Below are 26580 nucleotides of genomic sequence, written 5' to 3' on the forward strand. Positions count from 1 at the left end.
AGTCTTTCTTGGGGCCAGCCTGTTGGGACCAGTAATTTCAGACACCAACATGGTCACTACTTCTGGGGACTACTGGGTTGTTTTTTTAAAGACCTTCCTCTGACCTTGTAATTTTAGAATGTGGGATGTCATGCGGTGGGTCACTCTGGGTGCGTATTGGCCACTCCCTGGTGCCTGATAGGGTGGTGCACTTGCAGGAGAACAATGGCAGGAGAAGTTCAAAACGTCCTGGGCTGGTGCATTGGAGCTAGGAAAGAACTCAGAGCTGAGTTCACATCATGCTGGGAACCTTTCCTGAGCCCACCATTGTGTGATGCAGGATCATTGGCCACATCTTACTTCTACTTTTTCTTCCTCATCATCATTTCTACCCTAGCTTCAGGCCCTGACTCCCACACAACTCTGACCTCCACCTCTCACCCGTTCTCTTCCACGGCTTCCTTTGCAGGGCTCTCCAACATTTGACCTACACTGAAGGTGTTGAGAGGTCTGTACATATCCATCCCTAAGTAGTCCGTGAGCACCAGCTCTTGGTTCACAGACATTTCTGGATCTGGACACACCTTCTACTCAGTGCTTACCAGTCACCAGCAGCCTTGGCCTTGTTGACAGCCATTTGCAGAAGAGTGAGTTAAGGACCTTGCCTCTCCTCCCTTCATTGTACCCTTTCCTTGCGTCCTTCCCATCATGTGAGCTTCCCAGGCCCGGCTCTGCACAGAAAGCCTTCCTCTCACTGGCTGTAGCCCTTGTCATTCACCAGTTCCATGGACTTATTCATGGATGTGACTGACACTCATTAGTGGGGCTGCCGCCTGCCACCAGAGTCAGCATGCACTTCACCAGCGTCTCTCTGCTTACAGGTAGTTGGCATGGAGCCGGGGATGAAGAGGCACCTTTTGAGCAAGGTGTTTCCATGTGAGTGTCACAGGTCAGCACCTCAAATCTGGGTCCAGCCACCCAGAAGGCCCACATGTGATACTTATGGCCCACTCTTGAAAGAGGTTTTGCACCTGGCTAAGCATGATGGAACATCCTCTGATCAAGGGCTGTACACTTATGGGACAAGCCTGCACCAGCATCCAAAGAAGTAGACTAGAGTTAAACATTCCATAAAGGATAATGGGAGCCCTTCCTTTGTCACAAACCATGGAGTTCACATGACAGAGCAGACCTTGACATGCACTGAAGGTGGGAAAGGCTTCCCAGCTGGCACAGTTCTTCTCTAGCACCCAGCCCCTCACAGTGAGGGGAGCCACACAGGGACACCGAGTGTGAGGAGGCCTTTGAAAGTGGACAAAATGGTTACAGGTGCACTCAGTGTGCAACAGCCTTCAGCCGCAGACATATACTTGTGGAGCACCAAAAAGTCCACACTGGAAATGGACCTTATGAGTGCAGCGAAAATGGGACATTTTTTTAGGCATGACTAGGACCTCATTAAACTTCAGAGAAATCACAGTATGGGAAAGGGTTTTAAGTGCAGCCATTGTGGGAAATTATTTAGGCTCAACCCCAGTCTCAGGGAGTTCACAGTGGAGAAAGGCCTTATGACTGTAATGAATGTGGGAAGGCCCACATTATAAGACTCCAGCTCCTTCAACATCAGACAATACACACTCAAGAACGGCCTTATGAGTGGAGAAAATGTGGGAAAGTCTTCACCTGCAGCTCCAGTCTCATTAATCATAAGAGGGTTTGCACTGGAGCAAGGCCTTATGCCTGCAATGAATGTGGGAAGGCCTTCACTACAAAGTCCATACTCCATCAGCATCAGACAATACACAGTCAAGAATGGTCTTATGATTCCAGCAAATGTGGGAAAGTCTCACAGACTATTTTGATGCCATTAATCATTAGAGAATTCATGCTGGAGAAAGGCCTTATGAGCGTAGAGAATGTGGGACAGTCTTTAGGTACATCTCTAACCTCGTTACACATCAGAGAATTCACACTGGAGAAAGGCTTTATGAGTGCAGTAAATGCAGGAACCTCTTTACAGGCAGCTCCAGTCTCATTAAGCAGCAGAGTGGAGAAAAGCCTTATAAGTGCAGTGAATGTGGGAAGGCCTTCATAAAATGTACACTTCTTGAGCATCAGCAAATCCACTCTGGAGAAAGGCTTTATCACTGCAGTGCACTTGGAAAGGTCTTTCTTAGAAAGCTTCAACTTGTTCAACTTATGAGTGCAATGAATGTGGGAAATCCTATAGCTCTAACTCCAGTGTCAATAAACATCAGAAAATTCACACTGGAGAAAGGCCTTATGTGTGTAGTGAAATGTGGGAAAACTTTTGTCCTCAAACAGAAACTTGTTAAGTACTAGAAAATCTACACTGGAGACAGGCCTCATTAGTGGAGCAAATGTGGGAAATTCCTCAGGTGCAGTGCCAGTCTATTAAAGGTAGGAGAGTTTTGCTGGAGAAAGGCCTTATGGGTGCTGCAAATGTGGACGCTTTTTTAGGGACAGCTCTAACCTTGGTATACATTAGAGTTCACACTGGAGAGCGTCCCTAGGAGGTTAGCCATTGAGGAAAGTTCTTGAGATGCAGCTCTACGCTCCTCTACACTGGAGACTTCTCACTGGAAAAGGCCTTAGGAGTTTGCTTCCACTATTTGGCTATTGTGCATAATACTAGGAGCATGAGTGTAGCGATATCTTTGAAACCCTACTTTCAGTTCTTTATAAGTATATCCCCAGAAATGAAATTGCTGGTTCATATGGTAATTCAATTTTTAGTTTTTTTGAGGAACTGTTTTCCATAGTGGCTGTACCATTTTATAGTCCCACCAACAGTGCACAGGGTTCCAGTTTCTCCAAATCCTTGCCAGAACTTTTTGTTTTTTTGATAGCTGTGCTATTGTGTATGAGGTGGTGTCTCACTGAAATTTAGTTTTGCATTTTCCTCATGGTTGGTAGTGTTGAGCATCTTTCTATGTGCTTCTTGGCCATTTGTGTATCACCTTTGGAGAAATGCCTATTCAGAACCTTTGCCTATTTTTAAGTTGAATTATTTGTTTTGTTATTCACCTTTAGTCGTCCTTGTATAGTCTGATATTATACCCTTACCACACACATGATTTGCAAATATTTTCTCACTCTTTGGGTTGCCTTTTAACTCACTTTAATTTTGTCATTTAATGTACAGAAGTTTTTTCTTTTGGTGTAGTCCAATTTATCTACGTTTGCTTTTGTTGTATATGCTTTTGCTGTCATAGCCAAGAAATCATTGCCATTGGGAATGGGATCTTTCGTGTTTTTCTTTTCAATTTACTTTACATAAGAGGATAGGAGAATGAAAAAAACAGCAGGAGTTAAAAGATGAGGGGGTAGAATAAAACGAGGAAATAATGTAAGGGCAGATAATATGATACAGAAGAAACAGGAGAAAATTTGATTTTTACTGACTACCTATCATGTGACATGTCTTGAGTTAGGGGCTTTCACAAGACCATCCCATGAAATACTCAACCTGTTGACTGATTTGAGAAAATTCAACAGGGAGTATGATACAGGACACAGAAAGAGATAGATATCTGGGAACCAATCTCAGATTTTAATCTCTGGTAGTATTTTTTAATTCCATATCGTAACATATTAGATGAAAAATTGATTAATTGTCTAAATTTAATGCTTTCTGTTCCATAAAACTCATGACAGTCAGAATTTAGATAGAGTTGCAGGCTTGAGAGAAGATGTTTATACATCTACATCTGCTCAATATTAGACCAACAAGATTTAGATTCTTATTTCGGAATATGTTTTGAAAGGCCCTGCAGATGAACTAAAGTATGATTGTATCATCACCAATAGAGGAAAGGCAGATGGCTATCAAGACTATGAATGGATGCTGGAACTCATTAGTATTAAAGGAAAGCAAATTAAATGTAAGGATATTACTGTAAGTCCTTCAAATTACTAAACGTTGGGAAGCAGGTGTGAGGTGATGTGGAAGCAATCATGTATACCTCACAGGAGGGTCTAGGGCTGCAGTGATCATGTCTGTTTTATTTTCCATTGTTAAATACCTGGGAACAGAATGGCAGGGTTATAGAGTTGGCGAATGATTAACATTCTTAAAATCAAGCTTTATATTTTGAACATGTTTGAGTTTACAGAGAAATTCAGCAGAAAGTGCAGAGTTCCCATATTCCCCTTCACAACCACCATCCTCACACTGGAAGTTTCCCGATACGGCATCTTGTTTTAGTGTGACACATTTCTTAGAACTGATGAGCCAAAGGATGATTATTAACTAAAGTTCACAGATTACATTAGAGTTCACTCTCTGTGTTCATCATTCCATGGGTTTTGACACATGCATAACGTCATACTGCCACTATTCCAGTATGATACAAAATAGTTTTACTGCCTTAATAATCCCCTGTGCTCCACCATTTACCCACATTCCCCTTTCTCCTCTCCCCTGGCAACCACTGGGTTTTGTTGTTGTCTTTTTGGTAAGAATACTTAACATGAGATCTAACCAATGTTACATTTGCAATACATTATTATTCCCTGTGGGTACAATGATGTGAAGCAGGTCTCTAGAGCTTATTCATGCTACTTAACTGAAACTTTGTGCCCGTTGATTAGTAACTCCTTGTTTCCCCCTCCCCCTCAGCCCCTGATAATCACCAATCCAGTCGTTGATTTTCTGAATTTGACTATTTTAGATTCCTCATATGAGTGGAATCATATAGTACTTGTCTTTCTGCGTCTGGCTTATTTAACTTAGCATAATATCTTCAGGGTGCATCCGTGTTGTCACATATTGCAAAATTTCCTTTTTTAAAGGCTGAATAATATTCTACTATATGTAAATATCACATTTTAATCATTCATTCATCTGTTGGTGGACATTTAGGTTGTTTCCTATCGTCGCTATTGTGAATAGTGTTGTAGTGAACGTGGAACTGCCAGTATCTCTTCCAGGTCCTGATTTCAGTTCTTCTGGATAAATACGCAGAGGTGGGAATACTGGATCCTATGGTAGTTCTACTTTTAGTTTTTTGAGGAAGCTCAATACTGTTTTCTGTAGCAGCTGCACCATTTTGCCTTGCCACTAACAGTGTCCAAGGGTTCCAGTTTCTCACATCTTTCCCAAGACTTCTCTTGCTTTTTTCATAATAGTCATCCTGATAGGTGTGAGGTGATATCTAATTATGGTTCTGATTTGCACTTCCCTGATGATTAGTGACAATGAGCATTTTTTCCCATACCTGTTGGCCATTTGTATGTCTTCGTTGGAGAAATGTCTATGCAAGGCCTTAGCCCATTTTTAAATCAGGTTGTTAGTTTTTTGTTATAGAGTTGTAGGAGTTCTTTGTGTATTTTGGAGATTTACCCTGTATGAGATATATAGTTTGCAAATATTTTCTCCCCATTCAGTTGGTTGCCTTTTCTCTCTGTAACCAGTGATCTTTTTAGTATCTCTGTAGTTTTGCCTTTTCTGGACTGTCATATAGTTGGAATCATCTGCTACATAGCCTTTTCTGACTGGCTTCTTTCATTTAGTAATATGTAATTAAGGTTCTTCCATGTCTTTTCATGATTTAATAGTGTATTTCTGTTTATCACTGAATAATATTGCTTGTATGAATGTACCAGAATTTGTTTATCCATTCTTCTATGTAAGGAGCTCTTGGTTGCTTCCAAGTTTTGACAACTATGAATAAAGCTGCTGTACATCTGTGTGGTGGTATTGTGTGGATATCACTTCTCCACTCATTGGGTACATGTCAAGGAGCACAATTACTGCATCGTATCACAAGAGTATATTTAGTTTTGAAAGAAATTGTCAAACTGCCTTGTTGCTCCACATCCTTGTCAGCATTTAATGTTGTCAGTGTTTTGAATTTTAGCCATTCGAATAGGTAAGTAGTGGCATCTTATTGTTTTTTAACTTGGTTTTTTGTTTATCTCAATTCCCTAATGACATATGATGTTGACCATCTTATCAATGTCTTTTGCAGAAAAGATATTTTTGGTTTTAATCAACTCCAGCTTATCCAGTTCCTTCATAAATTTTTATTTTGATGTTGTATCTCAAAATTTACCAGCAAACCTAAGGTCACCTAGATTTTCTTCTATGTTATCTTCTAGGGATTTCATAGTTTTGTGTTTTACATTTAGGTCTGTGATTCATTTTGAGTGGAGTTTTGTGTAAACTGTAAGTTCTGTATATGGATTCTCCCCTGCCCCCCAAGGCCGAGTGGCCCTGAGCTAACATCCGTTGCCAATCCTCCTCTTTTTTGCTGAGGACGACTGGCCCTGAGCTCACATCTGTGCCCATTAGATATAGATAAGAGTTAATTAGTCTGTAGTTTTCATGTGTTGTCTCTGTCTGACTTTGAGATCAGAGGAATTCTGATCTCATAGAATGAGTTGGGATATGTTCCATCTCTTTTATTTTCTTGCAGAATTTGTGAAGATTAGTGACATTTCTTCTTTTAAATGTTTGATAGAATTCCCTTCTGAAGGCATTGTGAGCTTGGGATTTCCTTGTGAGGAAGATTTTCAATGACTGTTACTTAGTATAGTTCTCTATAGATTTTCTGCCTCATGTCAATTGTAAGAATTTCTGTCTTTGAAGGAATTTGTGCATTTCATCTAACTCGTTTAAATTTGGGTAGATAAGTTGTTCATACTATTTCCTTATGATACTTTTTTTTTTTTTTGAGGAAGGTCAGCCCTGGGCTAACATCTGCTGCCAATCCTCCTCTTCTTGCTGAGGAAGACTGACCCTGAGGTAACATCCATGCCCATCTTCCTCTACTTTATATGTGGGACGCCTACCACAGTATGGCTTGCCAAGCGGTGCCATGTCCGCACCCAGGATCTGGGCCAGCGAACCCCAGGGCGCTGAAGTGGAACGTGCACACTTTACCGCTGCGCCACCGGGCTGGCCCCTCCTTATGATACTTTTAATTTATGTAGAGTCAGTTGTCAGATTTCTCCTTCATTCCTGATTTTCTTAATTTCTCTTTTTTCTTGTTTTTTGGTCAGTCTACCTAACGTTGTCAATTTCATTCACCATTCAAAAGAAACACTTTTTGTTTCATCGCTTTTTCTGGTATAAATTTACTCTGTTTTCTATTTCAATGAGTTTTGTTCCACTCTTTATAAATAAAGCCTATTTATTCACCATCACCTGCATTTGGCAGAGACTCAAAGGCAAGCAGAGGATTGGGAATACTTTATAACAGAAAAAAGGTAAGATGTCCACTATGCCCTGATTATGAAATGCTGACATGTGAAGTAGAAGTGGGACTCCTGTGTGATTCGTTAGGGGTACATAGTTGGCTTTTTCTGGTTGGTCCTAAGTGGGAAGTGGCCAAAATTAGGGAAGGTGCCAGGAATTAATCAAGTCCCTAACCTGACTATTTTGTGATGTATTGTAAAAAGCTGAATACAGGCTGTTGAGGGCATCCTGACAAAGGCAATATAGGAAGCAGGACCAACTCATCAAATACAGGTCATGTCCTTGAATTGTGCCCAGATCCTCATATAGAGGCGAGTGAATGGCAATATGGAGATGTCTGGGGCATTGAATGGGAAGTTGTGTTACTCAACACAACACTCAACAGCTGTGTGATGACTTTCTTAAATTAACGTTTGTGAAGTGGAGCACAGGGTGCCAGATGGTGAGTTCCACAACAGACCAAGACCACAAGAGAAGTCGAAGTGGAGAAGTTTATTACTCACAGGTGGTGGAGGAAGTACATGGCACACCTCCAGGGGCCACACAGGGAGGTCAAGGCAGGGTCAGGCAGAGAGAGAGTGGCAGGACCTGGGGCACATGCCTTTCTTAGGGTTTGTGGGTGCAGTGCCTTGGGGTTCCCGGGATAAGTCCAGGTTGGTCAATTCATACCGAAAAGAGCAGAGTTTTGGTAAGCTCCAGGGGGACATGGGACACACAGGTGCTGGGAGGCAGGGAAGACTTGATCACAAGGGCTTTGGAAAGTCATGTCAGGAACTTAGATTTGCTTGTGACTCTGCGGGCTGCTGTCTGGGGCATGTGCTTCTGTGAGGGGGGTGAGTGTTGGTTTAGAGTCCCTGCAGGCTGCTAGGCCAAACAAAATGGATGCCGAGGCAGCGATACCATGGAGTAACTTAGCTAAACTCTTCACACCCTGCAAATGAGAGGCAGGGCACACCAGGGAGGCCCACATGAAATCTTGTCACATGGAGGAAGGAGGGGGCAGGGGAGAATCTGGGATTACGCCTTTGTGACTAAAGTGCCAGGGAGTACACAGGTGGTCATCCCCTAGGGCAGGAAGCCAGAACACATTAGAGTTTGTCCTTGGGCTATTTGTAATAAGTTTTGCAAGCCTGTGCAAGCTGACTTGCACGAAGGAGAAGTACACATCTTTGACTTTTAGTTTGGCCTTGTGATAAATGAATGCTAAATAGACCAATACAGAATCTAAGACGACAGAACAGTCCTTTATATGCAGGCAGCTGGCAACCCCCTTCCTGGGGTGTCCACTACTCCTGCTTTTGTGCCTGAAACCCAGAAGGTGCTCCTTGAACATTGCTTAGATCAGTAACTACAGCGCACAGCTTCCCTATTCATTTTCATTTTTCTGGCAAGTCTTTCAAAATATTGTTTCTATCCCACCAAGCATTTAACGAGCCACATTTTCAAGTATGAAAAAGAATCACATTTTGGAGACAAAAGCCTGAGTGTGGCCAAGGTTACAGCACAGCCACATCCTCAGCTTCATTCTCTGGCTTTTCAGACTTCACCATCTCTGGCTTAACCTTCACTGAGGTCTGACTTTTTTATGTCACAGATATGTTTTCCTAGAAGTATTTCTGCTTTCTTTGGATAACTACATAATCCTTTTTAATTCCTTTCAGTAATTTCCATTTCACAAATGGTTTCACAATAATTTGAACTCCCTGTGAAGACACTATTGTTTCAGTTTTAGGTGACATGATAAGTTACTTCTCCGCAAGGAGATGAGATGATCGGATCTCACAGCTTTGTCTTGGGGAGAAGATGCTCCCAAGAGCACACACTGTCCTGGCAGAAGATGGCATGTGATGTCACTATTCTTTTCAGATAGGGTTCAGATTCTTAAAAGATTAAGAAAATATATGGACTAATATTATTTGAAGAAATCTTTTGCTCACTGGGTTCAAACATGATCACGACTACAGGGGCAGGAAAGATGTTTTTCTGGGAACCAGAGGCACGGCTTCATCCTTTCTCCGTGTTTCTGTCTGCTGCCATCCCTCCTCCATCTTTCCCGCTGTGGGTGTGTCTGGAGTCTTTCTTTCCTGTGCCACATATCGCAGAAGCTCATTAACTTGACTTCATCTACATGTATTTGAAAAGAGATAAGATAGCTGAGGGCTGTGAGTGGTCACAGAGTGTCACTACAATAGGGTGGTCCCTTTGGATGTGTAACTTGCTTTACTTGATAGGGTCTGAAATAACAGGTCTTTAACCTTTTGTTGACTGTCTAGACTGAGCTCCAAGAAATCTGGGTACGCTCCCTTTAAGAGCAAGCGAAGCCCGCCCCTTCTGGGGAGGCCTGGAACTCCCTGTCCCAAGACCCCTGGGCTTGCCACTTGGTTTTTATCCCGAGGGTAGGGAGCAACTTAAGGTCTGAGATTCGACGGAAGTGTCTGTAGAGGAAACTACGGTACCCAGAAGCCTCTACGGTGAGCGGCGGCAACTGAGCCAATGAAAGGTTAGGACAGGGACGCCTACGTGCGTTCGCATCGTGTAGAGCGGGACTTCCGGCGTTCCTTCTCGTGCGTTTGGTAGTTCTTGGTTTTTGGTCGTTTCAGGGCGTCGGAGGCGCTTTGTGGGCACCGAGGTGACGGAACTGAAAAGCGCGACAGGAGACGTTGTCTTCGCTGCGCAGAGGCGGCTGTGAGGCCCGACAGAGCCGGTGGGGGCGCGGCGGCCCTGGTCCCGGTCCCGCCCGTCCGCTGGTTGGTGGCTGAGGCCGCGCCGATGGCGTCGCCCGAGGTGGGTGGTGCCTCCCCGTGCCTCGCCCGGTCCGAATGCCGCCTCCGAGCGCTGGAGCCCGGGTGGAGGAGCGGGCGTGGTGCAGTGGAAGCCGCTGGGCTGTGGTGGGGGCGGGGCTGCGGGGACTCGGGGGTCGGCAGCCTTTGGACCGCCGGGGGGCGTCCTGTCCGCAGGGAGCGGGGGTCAGGAGGAGTCCCGCCCTCAGTGGGGGCCTGAGCAGCTGGAAGCCCTGGAGGCTGAGAGGGGCGGCGGTTGGGAGACGCCCGCCTGGAGCTGGAGGTTGAAGCGGGTAAAACCAGGATGCGAATGGAGCCCAGTGAGGTCCCCGCAACAGACCTCGGAGAATTATGATCGGCTTGGACCAGGGTGGTTGCGGTCGAGGGGAGACGTGATGAGATTTTGGTTAGATCTCAACAGTGGAGCCTACAGGTTTTCCTGATGCTTCACGTATCCTGTGAGCAAAAGTAGGGATTGAGGGATCGTCTCCAGGTTTCTTTGCCTGAATTTCCAAAAGTGTAAAGATGGGGAAGTCAGCGCAAGCAGCAGGTTTCACGGGGAGGTTTATGAGCTGGACTTTGGACATGTTGATCTGAGATGTATCAAGATAGAGATGTTCCGAAAGAAGGGAGATATCATATGTGTAGGTGAACGTAAATGTCTGGAAGCTGACAAAGGGGCACGTTTGGAGATGTCAAAGGAGTGGACAGTGGACGGGACCAGAGCATGGCCTGGGAATCAGAATGAGATTGTTATTTCTGGTGAGCTCTGCGGTGAGGGAGAGGAGGGCTGAAAGTTGGAGAGCAGGTCATACGGAGTGCGTGTTAGCATCCCTCATGCTCCTTCTAGAAAAGAGCAGACCTGACATGGGAGGAATTCTGGCCTGTGTCTGTAGAAAGGGAGACCTTGATGGGGTAAGGAGCTTCCCCCAGTGGAGCCTGTAGTGTGTGCTGGTGTAGATTCTCCACTTTTTGGCTCAGCGGACCCTCAGGACCACTCCCTGTGGAACAAAGGAAAGGTCAGCCTGGCTGGTGGAGCCACTGTGTCCTAAACCAGGACACTCCCGCCTTACTTTTACTTCTCAGGGCAAGAGGGATGATCCACTGCTTCAGGCAAGTGCTACCAACAAGCTCCCTTTTCAGAATTATTTAGCAGGCCGACCTGGTTGCTGAATGGACTAGTAGCTGACTTGCCTGCTCAGCCCCTCCCTACAACTCATTGTGAAAATGTATGAAAAATGTATTGATGTAAACACTCATTAAGCAGTATCTCTCTGTACACACAGGTAGGCAATTAGAAATGAACCTGTTCATGGAGCTGGCCCTGTGGCTGAGTGGTTAAGTTCGCGTGCTCCACTGCGGCAGCCCAGGGTTTCACTGATTCGGATCGCGGGCGCGGACATGGCACCACTCGTCAGGCCACGTTGAGGCAGCATCCCACATGCCACAACTAGAAGGACCTGCAACTAAGATATACAACTATGTACCAGGGAGATTTGGGGAGATAAAGCAGGAAAAAAAAAAAAAAAAAGATTGGCAACAGTTGTTAGCTCAGGTGCCAATCTTTAAAAAGAAAAAAAAAAAGAAATGAACCTATTCAATAAGTTAAGTTTATGCAAAACTTCGTAATTGGTTTGACGTTGATTTACATGTAAGTATTTGCTCACAATGCAGAGTTTTATATAGGATATACTCTGAAATCTTAAAAAGTGGTAAAAATAAAGACCCTGGATTTCAGAACCATAACACTTCATTTGCACTGAAAGTATATTCAAAACTATTGATCCTTTGGACAGTAGTAGCTGATACATAGTGTGTATTCTTTATATTTGATACCAATGTAAGCCCTACAAGGTTGAAAGCATTCCTATTCTCATAAGCATTTTTTTTTCCTTGCGGCTCAGGGAGGCTCAGTCCTTCTTCAGGGCCATGCAGCTGGTAAGAGGCTGCAGTCTTTTCTGAGGAACTGAACTTAGACCATCAGACTGAGATCACTTTGCTCCAGGACAAGGCAGGGATGGTGGCCTGGCTTAGCTTGTAGCATCTCACTATGGTTACCCTTATCTCATGGCCTCCCTCTTCCTACAGGGTCCCATGGCAGAGGCAGAAATGCTTTTGGACCCTTCACAGGTGAGTGGAGTATGTCCTACCTGTCACCCACCCTGTTATCACCCATTGGTTTTAGCACCCCGATATGTATACCCTCAGGAAATGGTAGTGTCCTGGGACTTCTCTCCTTCCTCTCTTGAGTCTGAAGACCATACCATGTGCCTTCACCGGGCCCAGGATCCTATATTTAGTCCCAGGTTATACGGAGTGGTTCCCATTTCTGATAACTGATGGGGTAAGAGGTGGGAGAGAATCCTGGTCACGGGATTCAGAATGTTCAAATGGTTGCAGGTGAAACTCAGCTGGAATGTTCTAGGAACTGCAGGTCTCTGTTACATCTGGTGGGAGCAGGGAGTGGGTAGGAGTGCATAGGTATCAGCCTGAAGTTCTGGGCCTCTAATCTGAGGTGGTAGGAGGTAGGGAAGATTTGAAGCAGAAGGGGAAGGTGCCACAGCCCAGATTTTAACAGGCTCCCTCTGGCTGCAGTGTGGTAGACGAGGGATGTGAGTGAAGGCAGGGAGAGCTGGGAGGCATTTCCTGTAACAGTCCAGGTTAACGTTGGTGGTAGGTACACAAGAGTGGTGGCTGTGGAGGTAGAGGAGTGGTTGGTTTCTGGATATGTTTTGAACTAGAGTTGCCCATATTTTATGATGTGGAGAGTGAGGGAGATGTGGTGGGATAAAAGGAAGAATCAAGCATGACCCCAGGTTTTTGCCCTTTTTAGGAAGGATGGATGCTTGATCCACTAAAGTGGGGAAAGTCAGCATTATGAGGAATTTTCAGAAGGAATGTGAAGAGTCCGTTTTTGTCTATGTCACAAATGATCCAGAGATGCCAAGGGGCACTTTTACACAGAGGTCTGGAGTTCAGGGGGTGGATTTAGGTTGGAGGCAGCTACAACACGGTGGCCTGTGTGTGGACTAGGCTGAAGCTGTGGATCAGATTTAGGAGGCAGCATTCTGTAGCTTATGGTGATGATGCCATTAGAGGACAAGGAATGGGAATGAAGAACCAGAGTACTGGGTCTCTTGATTGGACATCTGGATGGTGATGGTGGGCATCACAGAGACACATGAGGAAGCAGAGTTTCTGTACGTGTTTGTGATGGTGGAGTATAGCAGCGAGAAGTCTTCTAAGGCCACAGTGGACATGAGATGGATGTTGAGGGGGAAAATGGGATCAGCTGGGAGCTAGACATAGGGTAGGGTAGGAGTAGGGGTGGGGAGGTCAGTGTAACTGGGCTGCAGATGAGGAGAGAGGAAGGTTCTGACTGCTTATGAGACACCTTGTGCCAGGCAGAAGTGGGAGAGGGTTAAGAGTATGTGAGGTCCTCACACAGGGAGAGTGGCTGAGGATGAAGCAAGAAACAGGGCCTGGTGGGGAGACTTTCAAAGCAGGGCCTGAAGCTGGCCCTGGCACTAGGGGACTTTGGCGTTCAGGGACAGGACTGGGGCTGAATTGGGTGCTGGGTGCATTTGCCATCCTCTGCTTGGATTCCATGGGCAGAATGGCCTCTTAGGAGGTGAAGGAAATGCTTACGGTGTGGGCTGGGGTTGTCTGTAGGGCTGTCACTATGGAGGGCTCAAAGTCAGGAGAAAAGTACAGTCCAACAAGTGATGTGCATGTGAGAAGGAGGGCAAATGGTTGGCCCCAGGCCCTGGCACTGGGCAGTTAAGGGACAAGGATGAGTCCAAGTTTGGTTGCCTGAGAGTCAAGATCTAGGGGACTCCAGAGAAATTGGCTGGCAGGAGAGAAGGGGAGCCCTGCATGGCAGTCCCACAGCCTAGATATTCTCTGCCCCCACCCCCGTGTGTTTTATGCTGTGTGCTGGCCACAGTAATCAATGATAATGAGGGGAGAACAGGTGCTGGTGCCACCAGGACGTGGTAAGTCTTTCACATTGGGAAGTCAGGGAGGATGAGCAGGGGCGGATGTGTGAGGGAAAGACTGAAGATCCTGGAGAGAGAAGTATATCGATGATTGTCTCCATAGGATTTGAGTTTATAGAGGTGAGTGAGTGATGACATGGAGAAGCCAATGATGTTGAAAGAAGGTTTTTATTACTTATATTTCCTGAAAAGGGGGGGCACACCATGTAACGTGGGGCGACATGGGGAAGCACCATGTTTGCTGAGGAGGCATAAGCATGAGCGAAGGGAAACCTTAAGGCAGAGCTGTTATGGGACTTTCAAGGGAAATGCAGTAAGGGCAGGATGAAAAGCTTAGGGATGGCTAGTTTATATAATTCTAGTGTACCTGGGGTAATGGGGTTGTCCCTAGTTGTCTGGTACATGGCCCTGGGCTGATTTAGGGTAGGAGAAGTATTGACTTGGTATGTAAAGGTTAGTTAAGGAGTTGGTTCAGAACATGGGTTCTGGGTTGCAAGGGGGATGTAAGCAAATTTGGCCGTTAGTTTAGCCTTGTAATTAATGGATGGCAAATAGATAAATACAGAATCCACAAAGACACAATTAAAACAAGAAGCTGCTCATGAACCAAACTGTTCCAATTTTGGCAGGGCCCTGTGATCTTTGAGGACGTGGCCATATATTTCTCCCAGGATGAGTGGGGCCTCCTTGATGAAGCCCAGAGACTCTTGTACCATGCTGTGATGATGGAGAACTTTGCACTTTTGTCCTCCGTAGGTAAGGCCCTTGCACCCACCCTAGTGTCCTGGGTTGGGCTCTGTTCTTCCCTTTTTCCAGGTGCAGCTTTGTCCTTCCTACAATGAGACCATGAATATTATTTCTTTTCCTGGTTTCCTGGCATGTGGTTTTTTGGTGCCGGAGCTGGGCTTTCTGCACTGTACCCACTCTTCTACAGTCTCTCCTGTGAAGTTCTTGTAATTTTAGAATGTCAGATGTCCTGTGCTGGCCTTTGTCAGGTGCCACATCATTGCTCACCTTGAGCAATGGAGAGGAGGACACTGGGTGCTTGATAGGGTGGACATTACAACATCAGTGGCAGGAGACACTCAAAAGTACATGGCCCTAGTGCGATGGAGCTGGGAACCTGCCCTTTGTCCACCGTTGTTTGATGCCAGGACCAGTGGCCACACCTCATTTCTACCTTTTCTTCCCCACTTTCATTTCTACTCTGAGTTCTAAACCTTTTTCTGCCACACTCCAACCACACCTATGTGGACTTCACCTCTCACCCATTTCGTTTCATTGCTCCCTTTTCAGGGCTCTCCAACATTTGACCTATACTTTGTGTCATTAGGTCTGCACATATCCTTAAATAATCCTTGAACTGCAGCATTTCTGGTGTAGTCAGTTATTTCTAGGAACCTTCTACACAGTGCTCACCAGTTACTAGCAGCTGTGACCCTGTTGAAAGCTATTTGCAGAGGAGTGACTTGGAGACCTTGCCTCTCCTCCCTGCATAGTACCTCCAGTGGTCTGAGTGTTTGTGTTGCCCCAAGATGATGGTATTAGGAGATGAGGCCTTTTGGGGGGTGATTAGTCATGAGGGCAGGACCCTCGTGAGTGAGATTAGTGCCCTTATAAAAGAGACTCCACAGAGCTCCCTAGGCCTTCCAATATGTGAGGACACAATGAGAAATCTGTAACCTGAAAGAGGCCCTCACCCAACTGTGCTGGCACCGTGATCTCAGAATTCCAGCCTCCAGAACTGTGAGAAATAAATTTCTGTTGTTTATAAGCCTCCTAGTCTGTGGTATTTTGTTACAGCATCCCAAATGGAGTAAGACAGTACCTCTTCTTTGAGTCCTTACCTATCATTAGATCTATCCCATTATGGGAGCTTCCCAGGTCCAGCTCTGCACAGCAGGCCTTCCTCTCACTGCCTCTAGTTCCCATTGCCTCTCAGCAATCCCATGGACATATTCATGGGTGTGTCTGACAAACATTTCTGATGGGGCTGCCTCCTCCAACCAAAGTCAACGTGCACTTCACCAGCATTTATCTGCTTACAGGTAGTTGGCATGGAGCCCAGGATGAGGAGGCACCTTCAGAGCAAGGTGTTTCCGTGGGAGTGTCACAGGTCAGCACTCCAAAGCCAGGTCCATCCTTCCAGAAGGCCCGGCCCTGTGAGATGTGTCACCCACTCTGGAAAGACATTTTGCACCTGGCTGAGCACAATGAAATGTACCCTGATCAAGGGCTATACGTTTGTGGGGCAAATCTTTACCAGCACCAAAAGGAGCAGTCTGGAGACAAACTTTCCAGAAGGGATGAGGGGAGGGCTTCATTTGTGATGAAGAGCAATGTTCACATGACAGAGAGGACCTTGACATGCAGTGAAGGTGAGAAGAACTTCGAAGCTGACACAGGCTTTCTTCTACACCTGAACCCTCACAGTTGGGGGAAGCCACACAGGGACACTGAGTGCAGGGAGACCTTTGAAAGTGGACAAAATGATTATAAGTGCACTCAATGTGGGAAAGCTTTCAGCCAAAAACAAATACTTGTTAACCATGAGAAAATCCACATTGGATTAAGGCCTTATGAATGCAACAAATGTGGGATGGCCTTCCTTAGAAAGTCCCATCTTGTTCGACACCAGAAAATCCACACTGGAGAAAGACCTTTTAAGTGCAGTGAATGTGGGAAATTCTTTAGATACAGCTCCACACTCATGAGTCACCAGAGAGTTCACACTAGATTAAGCCCTTACGAGTGCAGCAAATGTGGAGAATTCTTTAAGTACAATGCCAACTTCATGAAACATCAGAGAATTCACAATGGAGACAGGTCTTATGAGTGCAGAGAATGTGGAAAATTCTTTAGGTACAACTACAGACTGATAAGACATGAGAGAGTTCACACTGGAGAAAGGCCTTATGAGTGCAGAGAATGTGGGAAATTTTTTAGGTACAGCTCCACATTCATTAGACATCAGAGAGTTCACACTGGAGAAAGGCCTTATGAGTGCCATGAATGTGGGAAATTATTTAGGTACAATTCCACACTCATTAAACATCAGAGAGTTCACACTGGAGAAAGGCCTTATGAGTGTAGTGAATGTGGGAAGTTCTTCAGGTACACCTCTACACTCATTAGACATCAAAGAGTTCACACTGTAGAAAGGCCTTATAAGTGCAGCTTATGCGGGGAATTCTTTATATACAAGTCCAAGCTCATTAAACATTGGAGAAATCACACTGGAGAAAGGTCTTATGAATGCAGTGAATGTGGGAAAGCCTTTACGTACCACTGCAGACTCATTAGACATCAGAGAGTTCACACTGGAGAAAGGCCTTATGAATGCAGTGAATGTGGGAAATTCTTTCGGTACAACTCCAATCTCATTAAACATTGGAGAAATCACACTGGAGAGAGGCCTTATGAGTGCAGCGAATGTGGGAAAGCCTTTAGCCACAGACATATACTTGTTGAGCATCAGAAAATCCATACTGGAGAAAGGCCTTATGAATGTAGCAAGTGTCAGAAGGCCTTCATTAGAAAGTCCCACCTTGTTCATCACCAGAAAATTCACAATGAAGACAGGCTCATGGCATTGTGAATGGGGGGAATTCTTTAGATACAACTCCAACTTCGTTACGCAAAGAATTCACACTGCTAAAGATCTTATGAGTGCAGAGAATATGGTAAATCCTTTAGGTACCACTCTAAACTCATTTCACTGGAGAAGTGCCTTATGAGTTCACATTGGAGTAGGAACTTAGGAGTACAGTACAGTGAATGTGGGAAATAGTTTTGGCACAGCTCCCCACTCCTTAGACCTCAGGCGTCCACACTGGAGGAAGGCCTGAGTGCAGTGAATGTGGAAAAGTCTTTAGGTGCAACTCCAGCCCCATTACACATCAGAGATTTCACAATGGAGAAAGACCTTATGAGTGCAGCAAATATGGGCATATGTTCAGCCAAAACTTCCACATCATTCAGCACCAAAAAGTTGACATCAGGAAGAGTATTGCAAAGGGGTAAAGACTTCAGACAAATGTCTGCTCTAATTTATACCTGGGAGCTACTGTAATACAGTTTTCTATTTTGCATTTTTAATTGTGGTAAAATACATGTAAGAAAGTTTACCCTCTACCATTTTAATTGTACAGAATAGTAGTGTTAAAAAATACACATATTTGTGCAACTAATCTGTAGAATTCTTTTTATCTTGCAGAATTGAAACTCTATACCCATTAAATAAGAGCTCCTCCTACCCCCTCCCTACAACTCCTGACAACCATGTTTTACACTCTGTCTCTGTGAATGTGACTACTCTGGATACTTCATATATGTGGAATCATACAGTATTTTTCTTTTTGTGACTGGCTTATTTCACTTAGCATAATATCCCCATGTGGAAGCAGTTTTCAGCTTTTCCTTCTGTTTTGAGAAGGAATCAGAGTTGACTCACCTAAGACATGGGGGAAGGTGCTGATGGAGTCAGTACAGCTTTGCCAGATGTTACAATATTTCTAGAAAAAGAGGAGATCCAGATTTTATATGCAATCTTTATTTCTTTACAGCTTTATTGTATTAACATACGTTAAACTTCATTTGTTAAAAGTGTAAAATATATTTTCATGTATGTATGCACAACATATCCATTGCCTCTATGGTTTACATTGGCCCCTTTGTATTCTCTCTCCCAGCCTTACCCAACTTGCCCTCCCCAGGTAGATACTGTTGTTTGCATTTTCTAGAATTTTATTTAAATAGAATCCTAGAGTTACTTTTTTTTTTTTTTTTTTGCTGGGAAAGATTTTCTCTGAGCTAACATCTGTTGCCAATATTCCTGTCTCTCTTTTTTTCCCCTCCCCAAAGCCCCAGTACACACTTCTATATTCCAGTTGTAAGTCCTAGTTCTTTTATGTGTGCAACTGCCACAGCATGGCTACTGACAGACAAGTGGTGTGGTTCTGAACCTGGGCCACCAAAGCAGAGCATGCTGAACTTTAACCACTGGGCCATCAGGGCTGGCTCCCCACAGTTACTCTTGAATGGCTGTTTTCACAAATGCACATTTATATATTTAGTATTACCCATGTTGTGTGTGCAAAAGCATGGCATCGAGTAAGAATAAGCAAGACTCTGTGTTATGTATTAGAACTGCATTGTTTATAAACAACAAAGGTGCTTTTACTTTCTGACAATTACTTTGAGAAAAAGTTGTTTAAAGTGGGAAAGTGAAGTTTAAAGTGAGTAACTTAAGTTTAAGTTGAGTTTCATTTGAATTCATTATCAATAAAGAATTTTGAACCATTTGCCTTGTACACAAGCTTCCACAGAAGCATCTTTCTAGATTTTCTATTTGACTTTTTTTCTAGTAGTGTCTTTAAGCTATTTCTTTGTGTCATGAAAGTTCTTACGGCATTTTTTGAATCATCAATCTTTTTCTTTTTTCTTTTTTGGTGAGGAATATTGGCCCTGAGCTAACATCTGTGCCCATCTTCCTCTGTTTTTTTGTATGTGGGATGTGACCACAGCATGGCTTGATGAGCACTGCATAGGTCCGCACCCAGGACCCAAGCCCGCGAATCCTGGGCTGCCGAAGCAGAGTACGCAAACTTAACCTCTACGCCACCAGGCCAGCCCCAATTAATCTTTTTTTTATTGTGGTAAAATATACATAAAATTTACCATCTTACTATTTTTAACTGTTCATTTCTGTTGTGTATTAGCTTCTCTAAAGAAACAGAACCATCAGGGTGTGTGTGTGTATGGAGAGAGAGAGAGGTTTTTTAAGGAATTAGTTGCTGTGATTATGACAGCCTGCCAAATCCAAAACCTGCAGGGTATGCCAGCAGGCTGGAGACGTAAGGAAGAGTTACAGTTCAAGTCCAAGGCAGTCTGCTGGTAGAATTTCTTCTTGATTGAGGTCATCTTTTTATCATTGTAACTCTCAAACCAGGTGGCTCATTTGAGAAAATTGAAATTTAGAAACGTCAACAGGCATTATAGAATAGGAAATCGGAAGAGAACAAGCTTTGGCGTGACACCTAGGAAACAATCCCCTATTCTGCTCTCCCCGGTTGTATTATTTAATCCCAACGTGCACAAAATATTTAGTGAAAAAAATGGATTAAGATAATTATATCCAAATTTGTGTCTAAATTTAAAACTTTGTTTTATAAAGCTCATGACAGTCAAAATTTAGAGATCTGAGGGATTGAGAGGAAATATTTAAAACATCTAAATGTGCCTAGTTTTAAATAATGTGAGACATAGAAGTTTTAGATTCATATTAAGGAATAAGAAGTCAAAGACCCTAGAAATGAACAAAGTATGAGCAGACAGAGGAACTTCCATTTTCTATTCCAGCGTGATAGAAACCCAGCAGCTGAATCCTCCCCAAGAACCCTAGTGCTGAGGTCGGAAAACCTAAACTGTAGGTGATGAATTGCCGGAAGCTCATTGTGGATGTGTCTGAGATGAAAACTCCAGGAGGACCCAGTCATTAGGTGCCCCACACTTTTCTCACAGAGAATATAAGAGAAAAATACTTTTGTGTGCAAGGAGAGGGAGAAAGGAACCATTTTGAAATACATCAGAACATTCTGTTCTTAACAAGGTCTGCTCTCAGAAGAAACTAATTAACCAGAACCTAATCAACTGGAGCTTTATCAGAGTCTAAAAGACCTGGGGGAAGAGAAATACCAACTCTAGCCCACTCTAGCCATCTTGTGCCCCTAGGTGGAGGTAGTGGAACTGGGAAGAATGCATGAAATTCACAGTCCAGAGACAAAGGCTCACTAAAAGATTGAGACCTAATCATGATACTATAGAGAATGCTTCCCTTCTTCCCACGACGTACTACCACCTTATTAAGGGCCTATTTTCAACAGTTCTTTTTACAAGACTATTAAGAAAAAATTACAGCACATACTAAAAAGCTAAAAACAGAATTTGAAGAGACAGAGCAAGCATCAGAACCAGACTCAGATATGGCAAGGATGTTGGAATTATAAGACCAGGAATTTAAAACAACTGTGACTCAGATGATATGGGCTCTGACGGATAAAGTAGACAGCATGTAAGAACAGATATGTAATGTAAGCAGAGATGGAAATTCTAAGAAAAAAACAAAAATAAATGTGACAGATCAAAAACACTAACTAGGGGGCCAGCTCAGAGAACACTAGCCAGGAAAAATGTTAAAAGAAGAAACTACACTTAGCCATATCGTTTTTAAACTACAGATGAAGATGAAGAAAAAATCCTGAAACAAGTCAGAGGAAGAAAACACTTTACCTCTACAGGAGCAAAGATAGGAATTACATCCAGAAAAGGCAGAAAGGGTGGAAGACAAAAACAGGAAAAACCAGGGCAACAAATAGAAAACAGTAACCAATATGGTAGATATTAATCCAACTCTATCAATCACTTTTTCAATGTCTAAATGCACCAATCAGAAGACAGATTGTCAGAGTGGATCAAAACACAAGACTCAGCTGTATGTCGTCTACAAGAAGCTCACTTTAAATATAAAGACATATGTAGAATTAAAAGTAAACGGAGAAAAATATCTCATGCTAACACATCAAAAGAAAGCAGGAGTAGCTATATTAATCTTAGGGCAGGCTTCAGAGGGAGGAAAGTTATCGGAATCAGGAGGTGCATTACATAACAACAGAAGTGTCAATTCTCTACAGTTTCTTTCAGAAGATAGAAACAGAGGGAATACTTCCTAACTCATTCTGTGAGGCCAGCATTACCCTAAAAGCAAAAACAGTTAAAGACATTACAAAAAGAGAAAACTACAGACCAATATCTCTCCAGGACATAGATGCAAAAATCCTCAACAAAATATTAGCATATCAAATCCAACAATGTATGAAAAGAATGACCAAGTGGGATTTATCCCAGGTGTGCAAGGCTGGTTCAACATTCAGAAATCAATGTCATTCATCATATCAACAGGCTAAGGAAGAAATATTACATGATCATATCAATAGATGTGGGAAAAGCATCTGACAAAATCTAAAACCCATTAATTGTAAAAACTCAGTCAACTAGAAATAGAGGGGAAGGTCCTCAACTTGATAAACAGTATCCACATAAAACCTACAGCTAACATACTTGGTCATTTTGATAATTTGTGTCTTACTGGGAATTTGTGCATTTGAACTAAGTTGTCTAATTTCAAGGGATAAAGATTGTTCATAATATTCCCTTATAATACTTTTAAGTTCTGTAGCATCAGTAGTCGTGTCTTCCCTTCATTCCTGATTTCCTTAACTTGACTTCTTCCTTATTTTAGTTGTCAGCCTACCTAAAGTTTTACTAATTTCATTGATGTTTTGAAAGAACCAACTTTTTGTTCCACCAGTTTTTATAGTGTTTTTCGTTTTCTATTTCAATGATCTTATTCTAATCTTGTTTCCTTTCTTCTCCTTGCTTTGGGGTTATTTGGTTTCATTTTTCTGTTTTTTTAACCTGGAAGTCTAGGTTATCTTTCTTCTTTTGTAATACAGCTGTTTAAAGCCGTATTTTCCCTCGGTCTTATCAAGTTTGATATGTAGCACTTCTATTTTCATCTGGTTCAAAATTTATGTTTTAAACTTTTCCCTTGTAATTTCTTCTTTTACTCATAGGTTGTTTGGCAGTTTGTCCTTTGACACATCTCTTCCTGTTTCCTTTGCATGGCTGCTACCACAGATCAGGGAGGAATGTTGTTCAGTCCAAAGCCCTAGTGTTTTGGTTGAGGGCTTGGAGATGGGGAGAATCTGTGGGTTATTTGAAGTACCTACGACGTCGTACTTGGTGGGTTTCTTCTGAAGAAGAGGTTGAGCAAAAGTGGCAGAGTTTAGCGATCTGTCGTGCAGCCTATCTCCTGAATTGTTTTCATCTTGCAAAACAGAAACTCTATACCTATTAAACAACAAGTCCCATTTGGCCCTCCCTCAGTCCTTGGAAACCACCATTCTATTCTACTTTCTGTCTCTATAGATTTGACTATTCTAGGGACCTCATCTACGTGGAATCATACAGCTTTTGTCTTTTGGGACAAGCTTACTTCACTTGCCATAATGTTTTCAAGGTTCATCCATGTCGTAGCGTATATAAGAATTTTCTTTCTTGTTGAGGCTAAGTAATATTCCATTGTAAACGTATGTCATATTTTCTTCTCATTTTCCACTCATCCATCGGTGGACACTTGAGTTGCCTCCACATTTTGGCTATTGTGAATAATGTTGCTTTGAATATGAGTATAGAACTACCTCTTCAATTTTTAACCTTCTTTCAATTTTGGGAGAGACGGGTATATACCCAGAAGTGGAACTGCTGCATCATATGTAATTCTATTTTAAAATTTCTCAGGAACCTACTCTTTTCAGTAATAGCTGCACCATTTTACACACCTGCCAACATGCACAAGGCTCCAATTTTTCCACATCCTCACCAACACTTCTTTTTTTTTCTTTTTTTCTTTTTTTAAAGATTTTTTTAATTTTTTCCTTTTTCTCCCCAAGCCCCCCGGTACATAGTTGTATATTGTTCGTTGTGGGTCCTTCTAGTTGTGGCATGTGGGACGCTGCCTCAGCGTGGTCTGACGAGCAGTGCCATGTCCACGCCCAGGATTCGAACCAACGAAACACTGGGCTGCTTGCAGCGGAGCGCGCGAACTTAACCACTCGGCCACGGGGCCAGCCCCATCACCAACACTTCTTGTTTTCTATTTTTTGATAGTAGCTACCCTGGTTCAATTTATTTTTATTGGAAATCTTTCAGGTATAGCTTTTAGGAGACTTTAATTAATTTTCTGGCCTTTTTTGAACCTCAGGACTATTTTGGAAAGAGGGATCCCATAGTAACCTTCCCAGATCAGTATAGTCAGCTTTTGCCATTCAGGATCTAGCAACTGAGGTTCCCACCAACATGTATATAAGTTCTGTAAGTCATGTAACTCTGGGTCATATGCACCCTAAAAAACTGTGAATTCCTCTATAAATATTTCCTGGATTTATTTGGGTTTAGGAAAATTTTTAGTTATACCTGTTAATTCAGCCTAGGTCCAAGGTTTAAATTCTACAGTTGCCAGTGTAGCAGAATATATCATCTTAAAATATGCCACTTTGATATAAGAATTATTTTGAGCTGAAGGTAGTTGAAAAGAAGAAGATACAAGAAAAGTTCTCTGTCCTTCCTCTGTTTGCCTAAAAGCAGAAAAAAAAAAACATGTAAAGGCATCCCCCATCTCTACAGGAAAGACGGAAGTTAATCTGCTGACAACTCGAGACCCTTATTAGCCCAGAGACAACTCCAGAGGAATCTACATAACAAACTTACTAACTAGCCCTTATGTTCCAGTAGTTCTCCCGTATATTTACCTTTCCACAATTTGCCATCCTAGAAACTCAAAGTCCTTTCCATTGTCTTGTCACTTCTCTGAAAATTTATTGCTCGTTTGTTAAGATGTGATATAAGCCCATGATCTAACCACTGAGTGCTCCTGAGTGTATTTGCGATGCTTATGTTCATAGATTTCTGTGGGTTTTTTTCCTGGTAATTTGTCTTTCATCAGTACAGGGCCCCAAGCCAAGAACCTGAGAACAGAGTGAACAAAAGACTACTTTTCCTCCACTACACCTGCATTCCTGGCTCATGAGACGCATGGATCTTTGGAATTAATTGGCATTTTAGGAAATTTGTTGGAAAAAGTAGGGGTTCTGTACGAAGGGAAGAGGAAGGAGGAGGTGCAGAAGGGGAGAGATCAGAAGAATAAGGGGGCAGAGAGAGCTGGGCATAAGAGGCAGCTGGAGGACAAGGAAAGGGAGGATTTACTAGGAAAATGAGTCTACTTCTGGCTTACATTTGTCGAATTGCTCGTTAGCTTTGCCTAAGGAAACTTTTACTGAAACAATTTTTGATTCAGAACTTCAATACTTGAGAAGTTACGCCAATAAAAAAAATTGCTGCCCACTGGACCTGAGAAATATTTCTTCTCACAGCTTTATGTCTCTGAAATTAACTTTTTTTTTTTCAAGGTACGCTTTTTGGTGAGGAAGATTGGCCCTGAGCTAACATCTGTTGCCAATCTTCCTCTTTTTTTCTCTCCAAAACCCCAGTACATGGTTGTATATCTTAGTTGTAAGTCCTTCTAGTTCTTCTATGTGGGATGCCGCCACAGCGTGGCTTGATGAGCAGTGTGTAGGTCCATGCCCAGGATCTGAACTCGTGAACCCCAGGCCACCAAAGTGGAGTGTGCAAACTTAACCCTTATGCCACCGGGCCAGCCCCAACTTTTTTTTTTCAACCGAAATGTTCCTCAGAGTGGCCACTGAGGCCCAAATCATCCTTGGTGTAGTTATGCCATTTAGAAATATAGGCACAAGAATTATGATAGTAATGAGAGAACATATAAGATTCAGGAGTTTTACCTGGAAGAGGAGAGAATTTAGACTTAGACGACCTCACGAAAGCTGGCAATGGTCAGTAGAAAGGTAATACTTGTGTACCTTGGGCCTGGGCCCCCAAATCTAATGGGTGGCCACCTCCAAATTCAGACCCAACAATCTGTGCCCCCTGGCAGGTGATAAACCTTAGAGAATGCTCTCTTGGGATCACTGCTGAGTTCTCAGGACAAAAAATGGAGAAAAAAAGAGAGAGAGAAAAGAAGAGGAAGGAAGGGAGGAAGGGAGGGAGGGAGGGTGGGAGGGGAACCTCCTGCAGTTTTGTTGGTAGTGACCCCACAGACTGCGAGGCTGGCGTAAACAACAGTCTCTAGGGCTCATGCCTGTGTTCTACCCTCTCATTCTCTTCCTTATGACAAACAACATGGCATAAAACTGTTCTTCAAAAGACAGCAAAAAAGCAATGGAAAGGAATGGCCTGATTTCAACCAGTATGTGAAGCTAATGGGAGCCACAAACAAACAAACCAGGGATCAAATTGAGAACAAATAGCCAAGGAACTTTTGTTGGTAAATAGAGGAGCATTCAGACCTGGTGATGACTCACCACATCGTAGCAAGCTGTGAGCAGAAAGGCATACGAGACCCCTGAGGGCAGCGCGCCTGGATGAAATCTGGGGTCCACAAGTGAGGAACAGTGAAGATCACAGCTCAGTGGGAGATCTCTGATAAGTATGATACATTGTGGTGGTCACATCCAACATATCATTCGTTTGTCCATGGAAACTTCATAATGAGAAACATCAATAGTGGCATTACTGGATTTCAAATGTAGATAACTGCGGAAATAAGAGAATACTCAAATGAGAATGAGCAAAGCCTATTTCTTCAGAGCTTGCTATACAGCAAGGGAGTCAGGCACCATCACATGCATTTGGATAAGACTCAAAGGTGGGCAGAGAAGTGGAAGAGCTTTATAGTGGATAAAAGTCATGGTATCTGGTGTGCCCTGATTGGAGGCTGTCGTCATGTGGAAGCTCAGTGGGGTTAGGTAGAAGTGGGAATCCTAAGTGATTGGTTAGTGGTGCATATTTGTCTTTCTCCAGTTGGCCTTAAATTGGAAATGTGGGCAAAATTAGGGAAGCTGTCATTTATTAATCAAGTCCTGGATGTTTTGTGCCAACTGTCACGTAGGTTATTGTTTGGCTT

At 43.3% G+C, this 26580-nt stretch overlaps 2 protein-coding genes across 7 annotated transcripts in view; both read left to right on the top strand.

The window, feature by feature from the left end:
• LOC106847389 (zinc finger protein 548-like) overlaps positions 1-22433 on the top strand; it is a 41247-nt gene extending 18814 nt beyond the window's left edge. For 3 of the 6 annotated variants that reach the window (XM_070498658.1, XM_070498655.1, XM_070498656.1), the window contains 3 exons: positions 6685-12111; positions 14609-14735; positions 16028-22433. In XM_070498658.1, coding sequence (XP_070354759.1) covers positions 12049-12111; positions 14609-14735; positions 16028-17577 — 1740 coding nt within the window. In that variant the 5' untranslated portion in view covers positions 6685-12048 and the 3' untranslated portion in view covers positions 17578-22433. The remainder of the gene's footprint in view (positions 1-6684; positions 12112-14608; positions 14736-16027) is intronic. The other 3 variants (XM_070498659.1, XM_070498660.1, XM_070498657.1) reach the window with 3 other exon arrangements.
• LOC106847392 (zinc finger protein 548-like) overlaps positions 14721-26580 on the top strand; it is a 41426-nt gene continuing 29566 nt past the window's right edge. Inside the window, exon 1 of the mRNA XM_070498670.1 lies at positions 14721-14735. The gene's annotated coding sequence lies outside the window, so the exon portion shown is untranslated. The remainder of the gene's footprint in view (positions 14736-26580) is intronic.

This window comes from Equus asinus, chromosome 26 (assembly GCF_041296235.1).
Source record: "Equus asinus isolate D_3611 breed Donkey chromosome 26, EquAss-T2T_v2, whole genome shotgun sequence".
Lineage (NCBI taxonomy): Eukaryota > Metazoa > Chordata > Mammalia > Perissodactyla > Equidae > Equus > Equus asinus.